At 38.4% G+C, this 19032-nt stretch overlaps 1 protein-coding gene across 1 annotated transcript in view; it reads left to right on the plus strand.

The window, feature by feature from the left end:
* The window catches only part of GCC2 (GRIP and coiled-coil domain containing 2), a 65837-nt gene that overhangs the window by 42835 nt on the left and 3970 nt on the right, over positions 1-19032 (plus strand). Inside the window, 6 exon segments of the mRNA XM_017883796.1 lie at positions 743-864; positions 2896-3072; positions 5600-5817; positions 8019-8213; positions 9677-9816; positions 12399-12600. Of these exon segments, the coding sequence (XP_017739285.1) occupies positions 743-864; positions 2896-3072; positions 5600-5817; positions 8019-8213; positions 9677-9816; positions 12399-12600 (1054 nt within the window).

Here is a 19032-nt window from a genome sequence, read left to right on the forward strand (position 1 = left end):
TATTAGGAAGGTGTTACACTTCTTTCTGAGGGCTAAATGATTATAAGATAACAATTTAATAGCACAGCTGTGGGGGCCTAATTTCTTGTCATCATCCAAAATAGGCAAAGTACAGTGGTTGTGTTAGATGCAGGTCTTACTTAAGCAATCATGGCAACACTGTTGTGGGAGTTTACAGATCACTTCAGGAAAGTGGAAGACCTAGAACTTAACACTTACCACCCTGTTTTGAAAACTGAAGTTCAAATAATTTATTTGAGTTAATTTGTCTCAAATTTATGAAAGGGATATCATAAGAGAAAATGTTTATAAAGTTCCAAAAGCACATAGTGCCACTATAAAATGTATGGTTAGTAAATTAATCTACCAGGGTAGAAGACATGGTAGAAATGGATCTCTTATCAGAAAAAAATATATATATATTATTGAGAGGCCTTTAAAAAGTGTACGGCCTCCCAATGGATATCCTAATTACCCTGATTTGCTTATTACACATTGCATGTATCCATAAAAATATCACATGCACCCCATAAATATGTACAATTATGTATCAATTGAAAAGAAAATTAAGTGTAAAGCCAACAGAAGTATACTTTTTAGCAGGGTTAATCAAGGAACCAAAAGTATGTCAGCCATTTTCTTACTTTAAAAAATAGGTTTTTATCTCAATTTGTTAATCTCTGAAAGAAAATAAAAGGACCCTGTTATAATACAAAACGTTTCTCTCTTTTAAATGTTATAGGCAGAACAAGCTACTGTAACCTCTGAATTTGAGAGCTACAAAGTCCGAGTTCATAACGTTCTAAAACAACAGAAAAATAAATCTATGTCTCAGGCTGAAACTGAGGGCGCTAAACAAGAAAGGTAAAGTCTAAATTAAATATGCAGAGTTTTCCTCCCACAATGCAGGTTCTTCACCAAGTAGATTGAAAATCCTATTATGTTTTTGTGTGTGGTTTTCTTTTTTTTTTTGAGACAGAGTTTCGCTCTTGTTGCCCAGGCTGGAGTGCAGTGGTGCAATCTCAGCTTGCTGCCACCTCTGCGTCCCGGGTTCAAGTGATTCTCCTGCCTCAGCCTCCTGAGTAGCTGGGATTACAGGCATGCACCATCACGCCGAGCTAATTTTTGTATTTTTAGTAGAGACAGGGTTTCACCATGTTGGCCGGCTGGTCTCAAACTCCTGACCTCAGATGATCCACCCACCTCAGCCTGTCAGAGTGCTGGGATTACAGGGGTGAGCCACAGCACCTAGCCTAAAATCCTATTATGATTTTTAACTGTGAAATTGTATATATTGTTACCAAAGAAAACAGAATTTCTTGGCTTCACTGGGTCTGCAGACAGTAACAGGGAAACTTCATTACAAAGGACACTGTTACAAACTCTAAAATTAGATGTTAAAGTGCACAGTGAGGCCAGGATATGAGATAATAGGCTAACAGTTCAATCTGGTCTTAATAAGATCTTGTCATGGTAGAAATACCGGCATTAAAATTACATTATGATTTGTTTTCCAATTTTGAAAATTTAGAAGTGAAAATTAAAATGTGAAGTATACTTATTTGCATTAATTTAGGTTAAACAGAAGTTGCTTTAAAATATTTTACTTATTTCAAAAAATTTTAAATTTAGTACTGAATTTTGGTCTAGAATTAAACTTTTCTTGTTTATGACCAATTCAGTTCTATGTGGATGGTATATTGTTTATGCTGCTTTAAAAGTAGCGTACAAATCCTGTTTGTACTGAGAGTAAGAGATAGGGCATGCCTTGGCATCTGTGTTTTGTCTTTGAGTAGCGGTTCAGTATTCAAAGCAGTTTTACATCTGACTCTTACTGTTCTAAACAAGACTAATTATTATGAATTTTTGTATGTTTATGTTTGTTACTTTCATTTAGGAATCTATTAAATATAGAGACTGTAGATTGAAACATGGTATTTTCTCTCCAGTAGCTCATTATATAAAGGGGAAATTAGATACTGATACATTTCATAAATATAAAATGTCACCATTTTAAGAGCCATTTTGACCATGCCTAAATTTTGAGTTGAGATTATATGAATGTAAATGCATTTTGTGTTCCTTCTACTTTCTTATAATATAAATACATTTTTTAAAAAGAAACTAATAGTGTATTATACTTATTGTGGCAGAATTAGGATTTTAACTATTTCCACCTAGTTTTTTTTCCAAGTTTGAAAAGACCTGCTTTTCTTCAGGGATTATCTTTCACTGTAACTTGATCTGACATGCCATTCTTAAAACAATAGTTTAAGAACTGTGAGTGCGCCGTATGTGGTGGTTCACACCTGTAATCCCAGCACTTTGGGAGTCCAAGGCTGGCGGATCACCTGAGGTCAGGAGTTCAAGACCAACCTGACCAACATGGTGAAACCCCATCTCTACTAAAAATAAAAAATTAGCTGAGTGTGGTGGTGTGTGCCTGTAGTCCCAGCTACGCAGGAGGCTGAATCAGGAGAATCGCTTGAACCTGGGAGGCAGAGGTTGCAGTGAGCCACGATTGCGCCCCTGCATTCCAGCCTGGGCAACAGAGCCAGACTCCATCTCAAAAAAAAAAAAAAAAGTAGCATGACGTTTTTTCTTTAGCTGACATAGTCCTGTAACATAAAATAGGCTATTTTGATGCCCCTTTTTGAATATGAAATTCTAAATTTTAAAGAAATTTTTTGTAAATCTATAGTGCCTAAGATTTTAAATCTGGCTATGTCTTTTGTATTATATTTAATCCTAGTCTTGAATTCTTCTGACTATTACATTTCCTTTAGAATCATCCAAGAGTATGGCATTGAAAGATTAAATGGTTAAACTATATTTAAAACCACAAAATCAAATTCACCTTTTTCAAAAAATTTTAAAACTGTATTTCTGTTTTAGGGAACATCTGGAAATGCTGATTGACCAACTAAAAATCAAATTACAAGATAGCCAAAATAACTTACAGATTAATGTATCTGAACTTCAAACATTGCAGTCTGAACATGATACACTGCTAGAAAGGCACAACAAGATGCTTCAGGAAACTGTGTCCAAAGAGGCGGAACTCCGGGAAAAGTAAGGTTGTTAGCAGCACTGACGCTGTACCAGACAGCAATGTATTTCTTTGTTGAAACTTCTAATATGTTGCTCCTTGAGATAAATGCAGATTAGAAAATAAAAAATAGACATATCTAAAGGCTTGGTAACTTTGCTTTATCTACCTTAGAGCTTCACCTTTTACGTTGCTTTTGTATTTTGCATTTTTAAGAACAACTAATGTCTGTCTGCTCATCCAGTATTCTGCGTCTCCTACAGCCTTCTTGGCTAGGATGTTTCTCTAAAAAAGAAAAACATACTACTTTCCAACCCAGGTATCAAATCATAAGCATTTTTTTTTTTCTAGAAGAAAACACCCAAATAGTTGCTAACTGAAAAAGAATATGCAACTTATCTTTGCAATTCTATCTTCAGTTTGTCATATTTTGTTCATCACTCTAATACTTTAAATAGACATTAGGAGAATTGGCAAAATAAATAGATTGTGAACAAGAAGTTTTCAACTCCTGTGATAAAGAAATTGGGTAGTAGGAGTATTCGGCTGAGGAAAAGAATTCTTCATTGAGCATCTTTTATCAAGGGTTTTAAGATACTTTTATCACAGATTTTCTTATATATATCTAATCTTATGCTAATCTGAAAAGTGAAAGCACTTAGCTTTTTGTGGCTTCTGTCTGTTAACAGTGTAATTTGCTTGTTAATCATGTAAACCAAAAGTTTCAGGGAGATGGACCAGTTTTCTAGCTGCCTGTCACCAGGGTTTACCATGAGATTATCTAGGTGATGTTTGCTTGATATTCTCCAACACTTATTCTTTAGGAAAGTTATTGCAAGTTACATTGCTAACACAAAGTAACTGTTGATTCCTCTAAAGTAATTCAATCTTTCAGTAAGTGTTTTTTGAGCACCTACTATGTGCCAGTCACTTTTCATAGTATTTTGAGATACCTTTAGGAGTCTTTCCTCTTCTTCAGAAATGTTAAAAACTAACAGTATTGTTACTGTCTGTGCCCAAGTATGAAGAAATAGCCTCTTTATATAGTCTCCACTTTTAAAAATGTTTTAATATTTATACTTTCTCTATAGTAGATTGTGAAAATGGTTCCAGAGGAATGTGATAATTAGGCTAACTAATTAATATCTGTATTACCCAGAGACTACAGTTAATATAAACACTTCAGTAACAACTGAGACAGAACAGTGAACTTCCATTAGCACAGTCATTCTTATTCCAGATGGGGGGTTTAAGCATTTAGCTTTCAAGTAGGTAAATTTAGAAATGTCACTGATACTGCCTGAGAATAGACACTTTACCCTACCTCTAATATTTATCCTGCTTAGACTATTTTTGTAACTACCAATGGTTCTTCCTTTACTTTCTTAGTAGATATTGTTTGAACAAAATGCTTGCAGAGAAATGTGTATACACTAGTATTTTCTAGATTCATTAATCAATATGAACTTAGTAATTAAGATTTCTTTTCTAAAACATGGTATTTTATTGCATTTCTCTCTTCAGCCACTAAACCCTGTTTTAAACCTTATATGGTGCGCGTAAGTGTAGCAGGTAGAAAAAATATCTTGGAAAAGTATAGGCTAAACTGTTAACAACATTTATCTACCTGTGGAATTGGGATTTCATCCTGCCAGGCATGAGAGTAATTAATGAGGGCTTTTACTTTTTTCTCCAACAGCTTTTGTATTTTTATGAGAGAATTATGTGGATCCCCTGTATAAAAGGAAATTTGTTTTGTTTTGTTTTGTTTTACCAAAGCCAAACATATAAAATATGAAAACTACAGGTAAACCCTTAAAAGTGATGGTTCCCAAATTGTAGGCCCACTGGTTAGTTTCAGGCCGAGTACATAAAAATCACATTGAAAACTGCTAAAAGTAGGGAATTCCTAGAATACTACTGAGATCCTGATTCAGTGGGTGTAACATGAAAACTAGATGTCTCTATTTTCAACAAGGTACTCCAGCGATTCTTACTTGCAGTGAGATTTGAAACAGCTACAGTAAACCAAGTCTGTGTTTGTGGTTCATGTTAATCGACTCAAAAATGAATACTTTAAAGTTTTCTGAGTGAATCAAGAGTGTGAGGTTTTTTGTTTTTTGTTTTTTTTTCCTCATATTTTCAGGGTAGTAGATAAAAGGGAGATTAATCTTATATTTATGTGAGCTACCACATACGATGACATGAAGAAGTGGACTAATTAAAAGTATAATTATTTTATGCTTTAAATATAGTCCTTTTTTCTGATGAACCATGAAGTTCCTAGTCTGGACAACACAACGCAGTTTCTCAACTGGGGTTCTTCATCTGAAATGTGGAACACAGATTATTTGAGCTAGATGACAGCCAGTGTCAGTTCTCATCAAGTTATTACACAATGAGTACAGTGTAGGTATGTAGGAGAGAAGTTGATTCATACATTCAGTAGAGGTCTTAGAGCTAATTCTCTTGCAGAACCCAGTGGAGAAAGGCTAAAGTCAGCATATAAAGTTGAAAGATCTTCTGTGAACTAAGTTTCTCATCTTTCAGATTGTGTTCAATACAATCAGAGAACATGATGATGAAGTCTGAGCATACACAGACTGTGAGTCAGCTAACATCCCAGAATGAGGTCCTTCGAAATAGCTTCCGAGATCAAGTGCGACATTTGCAGGAAGAGCACAGAAAGACAGTGGAGACATTACAGCAGCAGCTCTCCAAGGTGGAAGCACAGCTCTTCCAGCTTAAGAATGAACCGACCACAAGAAGTATGTATGTACACATGGAAATATTAGTTGTTCAAATTTTCGTGTATTTATGTCTTTTAAATACATTCTTCCAAATTCATAAGAAAGAAAATTTACTAGGTGTCACCAGTGTCAATTCTGTGATTAATGAATTTTGGATTTGCTTACTAGGAAGATATTTGAACCATCTGAATCCTTCCTTGATTATACTTACAGAGGCCTGTATAACCTCTTAGAATGCTGACTTTGATGTATTTCTTACCCTCAATGGAAAGGAGTATTTCTTTTTCTCTGACTTAAACATACTCTGGTAGTCTCATGACATATGTCTTAATTCTAGTATTCACCAGATTTGTTTCGTGTTCTCTGTTGTTAGTCATCAAGTTTGTCTACTTTTTAAATAGAAACATTAGAGATGGAACAAGGAGCTTAGAAACACTCAGGCGGCACTGAATGTGTAGAATTGCATGGCCAATATAGTTTCTTTCCTTTCACATTTACAACTAGTTGGAGTTTTAGTTCAGCCGCACCCAGTGTCTTCCATTCTGCTTCCAGGAAGAAATGGAAAAATGTCAGCCATGATGATGCAGTATTTTAGTAGCAAGTTGATGGTGTTTTGGTTTCCCATGGGAAATATTGTCACTGGAGCATTAGCAGCTATCGGTCACTTACTAGGGTAAAAAAGCAACTTCAAGATAATTTAACATATGCCAAAGAATCAACAAAAGAAGTAATTGGCCAGGGCAAAGGTCGTACAGGAGATTGTAATCTAGGAATTAGCAGTGGAATAAGCAGTCAGCTTATCAGAAACTCAGGAAAATTTTTCAGAAAAGGCAGTCCGGCCTAAGGCAACTTAATGAAATGCAAAATAAATGAAATCTGAAGTTTAAAAATCTAGATTACAATTCTGGTTTCTAACTCAGTTATGAGACCTTGGGCAAAGTCATTAAATTTATCTGAACTTCGGATGTTTTGGGGTCAATAAACCAATACATGTCAAAGGGCCTGATAAACTTGACAGTTTAGACCGGACATGGTGGCTCACGCCTGCAATCTCAGCACTTTGGGAGGCCAAGTCAGGTGGATCACATGAGGCCAGGAGTTTGAGACCAGTCTGGGCAACATGGTGAAACCTCATCTCTACTAAAAATACAGAAATTATCTGGGCGGGATGGCATGCACCTGTAAGTCCCAGCTACTTGTGGGGCTGAGATGGGAGGATGGCTTGAGCCTGGGAGGCAGAGGTTGCTGTGAGCCAAGATTGTGCCACTGCACTCCAACCTGTGTGACAGAGTGAGACCCTGTCTCAGAAAGAAAAAAAAAAAGCACTTTACAGTTCATCAGCAAACAGGAAAGTCTTGCTAGACAATGTAATTGATTAGTTCCATGCTCTGGATTCTGGGCTCTTGTTGTATGAACACTGTAGGTATGAGCAGCAACAATTAAGAAACTGCAGGGGTAAAGGTGTAAGGGCAGTGATTGAGGATGTCTGCCGAGCAGATTTCAGCAAGTGTGTTTCAAGAAGTATGCACCAATCTCAAATACCTAATCCTGAAAAATTGCTAGAATCTAGTTTTTTAATTTTGGCCAGTATTTAGCAGCAGTATGGCCCTCTACTCTAAATTAATAAAAAACAAGTAGTACTGTATTATGAGCTGTGTTATCTAACAGTCTATCTTAGCTAGTAGCAATTAATTTATAGCTTCTGCTAAAATGACTAACGTAGTTAAAAGTTTGATATTTGATAACTAAATTTTTTTTTTCTTTTGAGACTCGCTCTGTCACCAGACTGGAGTGCAGTGGCGTGATCTCGGCTCACTGCAACCTCTGCCTGCTGGGTTCCAGCAATTCTCTGCCTCAGCCTCCCCAGCAGCTGGGATTACAGGCACCTGCCACCGTGCCCGCCTTACTTTTATATTTTTAGTAGAGATAGGGTTTCACCATCTTGGCCAGGCTGGTCTTGAACTTCCTTACCTCGTGAGCCACCCACCTCAGCCTCCCACAGTGCTAGGATTACAGGTGTGAGCCACCATGCCCAGCCTTGATGACTAAATTTTAAGAAATGTTTTAGCAATTCTTCATATACCTTTCACTTGTCTTATAGTTACTTAATTCCTCTGCTCTTATCATTTGATATTTTCATTTTATTTTGTATCTCTGTAAGGCTGAATCAATAGATTTTGAACAATCTCACACTTAACCTTTAAAAAAAAATCTAATAGGCCCAGTTTCCTCTCAACAATCTTTGAAGAACCTTCGAGAAAGGAGAAACACAGACCTCCCACTTCTAGACATGCACACTGTAACCCGGGAAGAGGGAGAAGGCATGGAGACAACTGATACTGAGTCTGTGTCTTCCGCCAGCACATATACACAGTCTTTAGAGCAGCTGCTTAATTCTCCCGAAACTAAACTTGGTATGTTACTCTGTCTAAATATGTTTTTCTTATTTAATTTCTTTGTCTTATTTAATTACTATTACTCTAAGTTACATATGCTTTTTTGGGCTGCTCCAATAAAATTTATTTCAATATTCCACTACCTGTTTGTATTAGGGTTCTCTAGAGGGCCAGAACTAATTGGATGGACAGATAGATGGATGCTTATTAAGTATTACCTTACACGATCACTAGGCCATCTGCAGGCTGAGGAGCAGCGAGAGCCAGTCCAGGTTCCAAAACGGAAGAACTAAGAGTCTGATGTTCGAGGGCAGGAAGCATCCAGCACAGGAGAAAGATGTAGGCTGGGAGGCTAGGCCAGTCTCACCTTTCACATTTTTCTGCCTGCTTTATATTCGCTGGCAGCTGATTAAATGGTACCTACCAGATTAAGGGTGGGTCGGCCTTCCCCAGCCCACTGGACTTAAATGTTAATCTCCTTTGGCAACACCCTCACAGACACACTCAGGATTAATACTTTGCATCCTTTAATCCAGTCAAGTTGACACCCAGCATTAACCATCACACTGTCCAAATGGGAAAATTACGAAACAAATCTTTTTTAAAATAAAATGCTAGCTCTTGCCCTAGGTTTGAACCACAAATAAGTGTTGGGAAGTTTATTGTCACAAATAGGTGGTGGGTATTAGAAAGCAGGATCTTCTCACCCTTCCAAGAAACTGACAGTTTCAGTTTATTCCTCTTGATGAAGTAATGCTAAATTTTTGTAGTGATGTTTTAGTATATTTTATTGTTTCCTATAATCAATATTACTGTTCAAAATTTGGGGGGAATCTGTTTGTCATCTTCCTGAAACTGCAGGATCACCTGGAGTAAGGGTCATTTGTATTCATAGTCACTGACCATGTGGGGTAGAAACTGCAAGTCATGGTTCCTTCACAAATAGTGGTGACATGGAGGCATCGTGATAGAGCAGAAGCAGACTCCAGAAGCCGATTTGACTTTGTGATTCCTGCCAAAATTACCTGTCATCTGTGAGCCTGTTTCATCGTCTATAAAGTTTGAATAATGATACCTACCCCCCCGATAGAAGATTCTTATGAGGGTACATGATACGTGACCAGTAAATGTTAATGCTTTCCTCATTATAAGTGAAATGACATAAAGTCTTGGAATATTCATAGATGGGAAGAAGATGTGTAATAAAACTGCCAATAAACACAGTTCTGACGAATTTCAGAACTGGGACTCATAGGGCTTATATTCAGTTAGATGACATGCTTTACAACAGAGATACTGTTTTCTTTGTGTCACCTACAATATAATCTGTTGATCGAGGTATGTTGAATAGATGAATGGCAAAGAAAGCAGACCTATAAAATATCACATAGTAAGATATTTATATTTAGATGTTTTCTTATTTAGAATCTTCATCTGTATCTGTGATTTTGAAAATTAATTCTTGGAACAACATCTTGCAGAGCCTCCATTATGGCATGCTGAATTTACCAAAGAAGAACTGGTTCAGAAGCTCAGTTCCACCACAAAAAGTGCAGATCACTTAAACGGCCTGCTTCGGGAAACAGAAGCAACCAATGCAATCCTTATGGAGCAAATTAAGGTGAGATCAGCGAACCTGGCTACCATGAAAACCGCCAGTTTGGTTTTCTTGGTCCTCCATACACATGCACCCAAGTTTAAAAATTCACATTGCAGATGCATCATAACGTCTTGATCTTTATATTAGATTCCTGACAGTGAGAAATACTGCTTTTTTTTTTCTTTTTTTTTTTTTTGAGACAGAGTCTCGCTCTGTCACCCAGGCTGGAGTGCAGTGTTGCAATCTTGGCTCATTGCAAGCTCCACCTCCCGGGTTCACACCATTCTCCTGCCTCAGCCTCCCGAGTAGCTGGGACTACAGGTGCCCGCCACCACGCCTGGCTAATTTTTTTGTATTTTAGTAGAGACAGGGTTTCACCGTGTTAGCCAGGATGGTCTCGATCTCCTGACCTTGTGATCCGCCTGCCTCAGCCTCCCAAAGTGCTGGTATTACAGGCGTCAGCCACCATGCCCAGCCAAAATGTTGCTTTTATACGTATACTATTACATAAAGATTATTTCTTAATTCCTACTTTTTCTAAGAAACCATAATAGATTTAGAAGCTAGAGAGATGTTCACAAGTCATTGTTCCACATGTGCTTAAATAAAACTTAACTGGGTGTGAGTCTTTGAATTCTAAAGATAAACAGTAAATTTGAATCATTCATGTGATATTTATGGTACTGAACTACTAAACAGTTTTCAGGTGGAGATGGCAAAGTGGCATGGGAAGTTTTTCCTGTTTCAAGTAGACACCAGAAACATGTAGGAGTGTTGCAGAGCAGTTGAGAATTACTCAAATGAGATATTTCCACCCTGGCTCACTGATAATGACCCCTCAGAATACAGTCATACTACTTATTGAGGAGTTCTTATGACCCAGGCCCTAGGCTTTACATGTATTATTTAATCTCATCACTGGTTGAGAGAAAAATTGAGGCTGGTAAATGGTGGAACAAAATTCAAACTCATAGCTGTCTGAAAAGTACATGCTTTTCCCCTGTTCTTTGCTGCTCCTAATAGATCTGTCCTGCCACTGTGCAAGGCCACTAGCTATCCTTGTCAGATTATTCTAAAGCTGAATTCAGTTATTTTCAGTAAATTGAATATATCATGACATTCCACCACTAAATACTTCAGTATGCATCTCTGTAAAATAACATTTTCACACTAATAAAAACATCATAGCTAACAAATCACTAACTAGCCCAGTAAACCTAAGTTACTTACTTATTTAAATGTTTTATTTTCTTTTTTTTCTTTTTTGAGACAGAGTCTTGCTCTGTCGCCAGGTTGGAGTGCACTGGTGTGATCTCGGCTCACTGCAATCCCCGCCTCCCAGTTAAAGCGATTCCCCTGCCTCAGCCTCCCGAGTAGCTGGGACTACAGGCACGCACCACCACGCCCGGCTAATTTTTTGTATTTTAGTAGAGACAAGGTTTCACCATGTTGGCCAGGATGGTCTTGATCTCCTGACCTCATGATCTGCCCGCCTCAGCCTCCCAAAGTGTTGGGATTACAGGCATGAGCCACCGCGCCTGGCCAAATGTTATATTTTCATAAATTTATACTCTCTTGATGATTTCTTAGTCTTCTTTATTGTCACTTTTTTAAATGGTCCTAGGTTTTAGGACAAAGTTGGCTAACTTTCTTGTCTAACCTAAAACGAAAATATGCTAGAAGCTACAGCTTGGTTTCAACCTGGAAATCTTCCTCAAAGACTTGAACATGCTGTTACTTTTTTATATCATTCTTTGCCTCATTTCTTTAATAGTGTTTTACATTGTCTTATATTCTTGAGTTTTCACTGTGTCTGAACTTTTGATTAAGTGCCATTCACTGTGGACGTCTTAACTGCCTGGGACTTTAGGAACAGGGTAGGGGCAGGGGGTTAGTGGAGGCTACAAATGTTCCTGTCAGCCCATTTTCAGAGCCCCATGCCATACTGGCTTAGTTTCTATAGAAAGTAGAAGGCAGAGGAAACATCTTGGTACCAACCCATGGCTCCAGTTAGTTGCTCCTCATGTAGACATTCTATCAGTTCCCCAGCTTTCAACTCCAATTTCCATGATACCCTGTGCTTCTGAGGCAAGAACCCCGGTATTTACACAGGATGCATCCTCTCCTCTCGTCAGTGATACTTGGTAAGCTGCTGGACTGACTCATTTCCACTTCGTCTGTTTCTCATCTTGTGAGAATTTCTTGATGTGTCTCATCTACTTTTTCTCCTCTTGTATTAGCTTGTTCCTTTTCAACTTCACCCCTCTTCCCTCCAACCCTAAATAGCTTTGGACAATGGAGTCATGTAGCCCAACACTTGGTGCATATGCAGCAATCCACTTTCTAGGCAAATGCAGCTTTGAAACTATCTCATAGTTAGAGTTCAGGTTTTCATGTCAAATGGATTTTATACTGTAATGTCATAAACTCCTTTAAAATGCTTCACATACAGCTGCTATAGTTAACTGAATTCCCTCCTTTATTGCCATATGGAGGGAAGGGGAACGTTTAGCTTGGAGGAGAAGAAAAATACATGAGTTCAGTCTGCCATATTTAATCAGAAGCTCCTAAAGCCCATTTTTAATTCATTTCTCTAACACCAGCTTCTCAAAAGTGAAATAAGAAGATTAGAAAGGAATCAAGAGCGAGAGAAGTCTGCAGCTAATCTGGAATACTTGAAGAATGTCTTGCTACAGTTCATTTTCTTGAAACCAGGTAGTGAAAAAGAAAGACTTCTTCCTGTTATAAATACAATGTTGCAGCTCAGCCCTGAAGAAAAGGGAAAGCTTGCTGCGATTGCTCAAGGTGGGTAAAAGGAGAGTCTTAAAACTTCTAACTTATAACTTAAACTAAACAGCCTTGTGGTTAAGAATTTGTCTGTATGTGTAACTTTTAAATTTTGCTCATTTGGATTGGGTCTATCATATGAGTAGGCCGTGACTAGATTTGAAAAGCTGACTTTTTTAACATCTTTAGGCAACTGTAATACATTTATGTAATTTTAACGTTCAGCAAAATACAATACAGTGCTTAGCTTGATCTTCCAGCTCTTTGAAAATTGAACTTGTATCCTGGTATTGAGTTCTGGTGTTCAGTTGAATGTGGTTTTGTTTTAAATTCTACTTTTTAAAAAACATTTGTTAGCTTGTTCCTTTTCTACTTTACCCCTCTTCCCTCCTCCAACCCCAAATAGCTTAAAACAATGGAGTCATGTAGCCCAACACTTGGTTATATACAGAAATCCACTTTCTAGGCAAATGCAGTTTTAAAACTGTGCCATAGGCCAGGCACCGGTGGCTCACGCCTGTATTCCCACCACATTGAGAGGCTGAGGCGGGCAGATCACAAGGTCAGGATATCGAGACCATCCTGGCCAACATGGTGAAACCTCATCTCTACTAAAAATACAAAAATTAGCTGGCCGTGGTGGCTTGCATCTGTAGTCCCAGCTCCTTGGGAGGCTGAGGTAGGAGAATCGCTTGAACCCTGGAGACGGAGGATGCGGTGATCTGTCGTGCCACGGTACTCCAGCCTGACAACAGGGCAAGATTCCATCTCAAAAAAAACTATGATGGAGTTGGTTTCCATGTCAGATGGATTTAATACTCTGATGTCATTAACTCCTTTGAAATGCTTCACATACAGCTGCTGTAGTTAATTCAAACTGCATCTTAAGAATTATGGTTTCATTTTTGTTTTTAGTTTTAAATTTTATTGTTGACATTTTCAAGCATACAAGGAGAACACTATAATCTCTCTTGTAACTGTCACCCACCTCTAACAGTTTTCAAGTCATGGACAATCTTGGCACAAACAGGGGAGGGTTAGAGACTTTAAAACAAATCCTACACGTCATTTCTTTGCCCGGTGAATAATTCAGTGTTGATTGGATTTCTCTGTCACCTATACCTAGTTTATGTTCATTTTGCCTAGGTTATTGTGAATGTCTTTTTATAGTATCCTAAATAGGGCTTATATATTGCTTTTGGTTGATGTTCCTTAAGCTTTATTTTGTTGTGGTTTTTTTTTTGTTTGTTTGAGACATAGTGTTGCTCTGTTACCCAGGCTAGAGGGCAGTGGTCCAATCTCGGCTCACTGCAACCTCTGTCTCCTGGATTCAAGCGATTCTCCTGCCTCAGCCTCCCGAGTAGCTGGGACTACAGGCGCGTGCCACCACACCCAGCTAATTTTTGTATTTTTAGTAGAGACGAGGTTTCACCATGTTGACCAGGATGGTCTCAATCTCTTGACCTTGTGATGTGCGTGCCACCACACCCAGCTAATTTTGTATTTTAGTAGAGACGAGGTTTCACCATGTTGACCCGGATGGTCTCAATCTCTTGACCTTGTGATGTGCCCACCTCAGCCTCCCAAAGTGCTATGATTACAGGCGTGAGCCACCACGCCCGGCCATTTTGTTGTTTTTTTAAATCTATAACAATTATATATATAAATATATTTTTTAATGTGCCACTTATTGAAGAAACTGGTCATTTACGCTATAGCAGTCCTATATTCTGGTTTTAATCATTACAGGGTAGCACTGAACTTGTTCCAATTGCCTAGAAATAGGAAGATCCAGGTGCAATTGGGTGGGATGGTAGACAAAAATACATCATAGATAGTATTGTGTGCTTTCTAAGACATCAGGAGGCCCAGAATGTCCAGACGTCTTACTTTTGACTGACTGACCTTATCTAGTTGGTGCTCTTTAACATGTTCCCTTATCCCCTGTAAATCCTAATAACCAAACTGATAGAGTCATCCTCAAAATTGAGCAGGCATCTGAATCATCTGGTATACTTACTAAAATTCCAGTTGCTGGTCCCCAGTTTCTGACCCAAGATTCTGCATTTTTAACAATTTGTTGCTGATACTTCTGGTCTGGGGCCCATACCTTGGGAACCCCTGGTCAAGAGGCCTGATAAGATGCAGGCTTAATTTTTTTTTTTACAGACGTACTTCATAAGTAGTATTGATAGTTTCTTTGAATCTGGTTTTTTATAGTCTTTCTAATGATGAAGGAGGAATGTTCTCAATACTGACAGTAATCTCAGTTCTTAGATTTCTATAGCCACAATAGTATTTTTGTCACAAGAGCCCAAATAAGAATACATCATGTATATTTTTAGTAAATAGTTATTCCAATTACAAATTTGCAAATTACAAATTCACTATCTTTAATTTATTCTAACAAAAGTAAACCTAATTTTATAGTTATAAAAGAAATCTACTTCTAGTCACATAAGAGTAAAACTGCCCCTATAAAACAAGACAGAGAAATCTTAAAATTATAGCTAATTTTATAATTATAAAATTAACCAGGACTTTAAGAACGTTTGCATTTTAAAATAAAGTTTTCAATAGTTTTCAATAGAACAGTGATATCTCAAAATACTTAGCATGTCTAACAGCCCTCTTTTAAAAGCTCAGCATGTTTAATATGGATGTTGCTAACATCCAGGTGGCTCCTGTAAGTTAAGGGTCCGTTGATTAGAAGTTCTAAAAGAGACTAACCTAAGGGATACCAATAACATATTTTTAAAGACTATCATAGAGGAGATATACATTAGAAACCCAGAACTCTAAGATGTGCATTTGCTAAGTCCTGTAAACATACAGGAAAACACTTACATTTAAATTAGTTTGCCCTTTAAAGATTATTTACTACTTGTCTCTTATCAATGTGAGTACATAAAAGACACTTAATAACAATTAAAAGCAATGATGGTTTAGCAACAGATTTAGATAATGTAAGGGCGGGTGTGGTGGCTCACACCTGTAATCCCAAAACTTTGGGAGGCTGAGGAGGGTGGATCACCTGAGGTCAGGAGTTCGAGACCAGCCTGGCCAACATGGTGAAACCCCGTCTCTACTAAAAATACAAAAATTAGCCAGGCGTGGTGGCACATGCCTGTAATCCCAGCTACTTGGGAGGCTGAGGTAGGAGAATCACTTGAACCCAGGAGGTGGAGGTTGCAGTGAGCCAAGATGGTGCCATTGCACTCCAGCCTGGGTAACAAGAGCAAAACTCTGTCTAAAAAAAAAAGAGAGAGAGAGAGAATGTAAACTAGAAGATAGTTCAGAAGAAATTACACAGAATTCAGCATGGGAGAAACAAAAAAGAAAAAGAGTGGGAAAAGGGAAAAGACATAGAGGATAAATAAAGACATCAAACATGTTTTTACTAATTGAAGTTCTAAAAGGAGAGAAAAGAATAGAGCACAGATAATTTATGAAGAGAATGGCTAGAAATCTTTTAGAAATGGAGAAGGATATCTATCCACAGATTCAAAAACCCAAGAAAATCTCAACCAGTATTAAAAAAAAGAAGAAATCTACTTCTAGTCACATAAGAGTAAAACTGCTCCTAAAAAACAAGACAGAGAGAAATCTCAAAAGCAGCCAGAGAAAGAAGATACATTGCCTCACAATAGACTTCTCAATACCATTGGTGTAATACTATCTCATGTACTAAAAGAAATAACTGCCAACCTTTTATATTTTCCAAGATCGCTTCTGGAAAACAAAAACTTTTCAGAATTCGCCTTCAGCGAAAATTCTTAATGATGTACTCCAAGCAAAAAGAAAATTTCCTAAGTAAAAGGTCCAAGATGCAAGAAAGAAAGACATGCAAAGGAAACTTAACCACCATATTACAGGTGTGGACTGTCAGCCTGACTGGTCACACTAGGGGCATTTTGTTACCAACGCCTTGAAAATAAGAAAGGTCTGAGAGCCACTCTTCCTGGCACTGAAGGAAACAGGGCCCATCAGAGCAAACAAGTACCTCTTGCCTCCTTCATCTCCTTGGAAGCAAATGTTTATAATCTCTGGTTTTGTGTAAAGTTTATAACAGTATTTTTCCTTCAGGTTGCTTCCTATTAGTGGATGGTGAAATTAATTTGGTGGATCACATTCAGAATATTTTTTTTTTAATCAAAAGAATACAAGCTGGGCTCAGTGACTCATACCTGTAATCCCAACAGTTTGGGAATACTAGGCAGGAGGATTGCTTGAGGACAGGAGTTCAGAATCAGCCTGGGCAACATGGCAAGAACCTATGGCTACAAAAATTTTAGAATATGTCAGACGTGGTGGCATGTGCCTTTAGTCCTAGCTACTCAGGAGGCTAAGGCAGCAGGATTGTTTATTATAAGGAATTTGAGGCTGTAGTCAAACTTCTGGTCGAAATCCTGGTCATGCCACTGCATTTCAGCCTGGGCGACAGAGTAAAATCCCATTTTTTAAAAAAAATTAAAATAGTATGTCAAACATTAGAATATGTTAGTAAGGGTAAGCAATTATTTCTTGAAACTCTACATATATGCTTGAGTATTGGTAAATACCTGACTCTATCATCAGCTCTAGATATAAAATGTTTATGATGTTGGCTGTAAGTTTATGGGGAATAGTTTTCCTTTCTGTGGGTTTGGATGTATTTGGGAAACATTAGCTTAGAGGGTAAAGTAGATTACCCAACTCTGAAAAGGAGCATCAAACTCCTTATAAATAAACAAACACAAACTCTTTATAAATAAACACATTAAATTTCAAGGAGATGGCATGAGCTGCTCAGAGTAGCCTGTTACAATTCTGTTACAAGGTAAAATCACTTAGAGTGTAGCAGTAGTCCCCAAACAATTAATGTCAAATAGATACTGCTAAGTATAGATTGCTCCTCTCCATGTATCACAAATGTTCATTCACCCTGCCCCCACACACATTAAAAAACAGCATAGTTGACAAATTGAGTGTTTCTTTTCTATTTGAGATAGACTTGTGGTAAGTCAGCTTTGCCCTCCAAGTAAGTTAGCCATATAGTAATTCTGTATGCAAAATTTGAATCTCAATTTTACTACTCAAGCAGGAAGTAAGTCATTTTTCTGTATCTTTGCTCCCAGACTGGGTTACAGTTTACAGATCTGAATATTGTCACTTGTACACCATACATACACAGAGGTCTAAAACCCTCTACAAGTAAATAAAGAGGAAAAAAAGCCCAACAAACCAATAGGAAAATAGGCCAAGCCTGTTATAGGCTTCTTTTTTTGTTTTTTTTTTTTTGTATTTTTGTTTTTTTGTTTTTTGAGACGGAGTGTTGCTCAGTCGCCCAGGCTGGAGTGCAGTGGTGCAATCTCAGCTTACTGCAAGGTCCACCTCCTGAGTTCACGCCATTCTCCTGCCTCAGCCTCCCGAGTAACTGGGACTACAGGCGCCCGCCACCGTGCCCGGCTAATTTTTTGCATTTTTAGTAGAGATGGGGTTTCAACGTGTTAGCCAGGATGGTCTCGATCTCCTGACCTCATGATCCACCCACCTTGGCCTCCCCAAGTGCTGGGATTACAGGTGTGAGCCACTGCACCCGGCCTGTTACAGGCTTTTTGATCATATCCAGACTGGCAGGAGGAGAATGCATACTCACTGTAAGTACCTGACTTGATTTGCAGAGGATATAGAACCTTATCAGAAAACGACCTTCCAAGGCAAGAGCAAATGCACCCTATCGCAGCACAGCTTTTCTCCAGTTCTTATTTACCTAAGGAGATGAATAGCTGCCAGGAACATTGTCTGCATAAGGGCAGGGGCCTGCCAGATCTGAGAACACAGCAAAATTTTTATTTTGTCAAAAATCTTATACTCGGCTTATACCATTCATTTCAGGTGAACATACAACAGTCTGCATTTCAGTTTAGGGAAATGTTTACAGTCATCTGGTTCTCTTTATTCTTGGGAACAAGGTTACCTCACTTGGAACACATAACCAGTGCCAAGTTGTCCATCCCTAGGCATTATTTCTTCCTCTTACTTTCTTTCTTTTTTTTTTTTTTTTTTTTTTTTGAGACGGAGTCTTGCTCTGTCGCCCAGGCTGGAGTGCAGTGGCCGGATCTCAGCTCACTGCAACCTCCGCCTCCCGGGTTCTCGCCATTCTCCCGCCTCAGCCTCCTGAGTAGCTGGGACTACAGGCGCCCACCACCTCGCCCGGCTAATTTTTTGTATTTTAGTAGAGACAGGGTTTCACTGTGTTAGCCAGGATGGTCTCGATCTCCTGACCTCGTGATCCGCCCGTCTTGGCCTCCCAAAGTACTGGGATTACAGGCTTGAGCCACCGCGCCCGGCCCTTCCTCTTACTTTCTAGAAGTTCTAAAGATTGTGGAAGCCAGACTTCTCAGAATTCTTTGCCCTCATTCACTCCTCCAGAAATTCATGCCTTTGTATAATCTCTTCCCCTTTAGA

The sequence above is a fragment of the Rhinopithecus bieti genome, unplaced genomic scaffold (assembly GCF_001698545.2).
Source record: "Rhinopithecus bieti isolate Rb0 unplaced genomic scaffold, ASM169854v2 scaffold_13742, whole genome shotgun sequence".
NCBI lineage: Eukaryota > Metazoa > Chordata > Mammalia > Primates > Cercopithecidae > Rhinopithecus > Rhinopithecus bieti.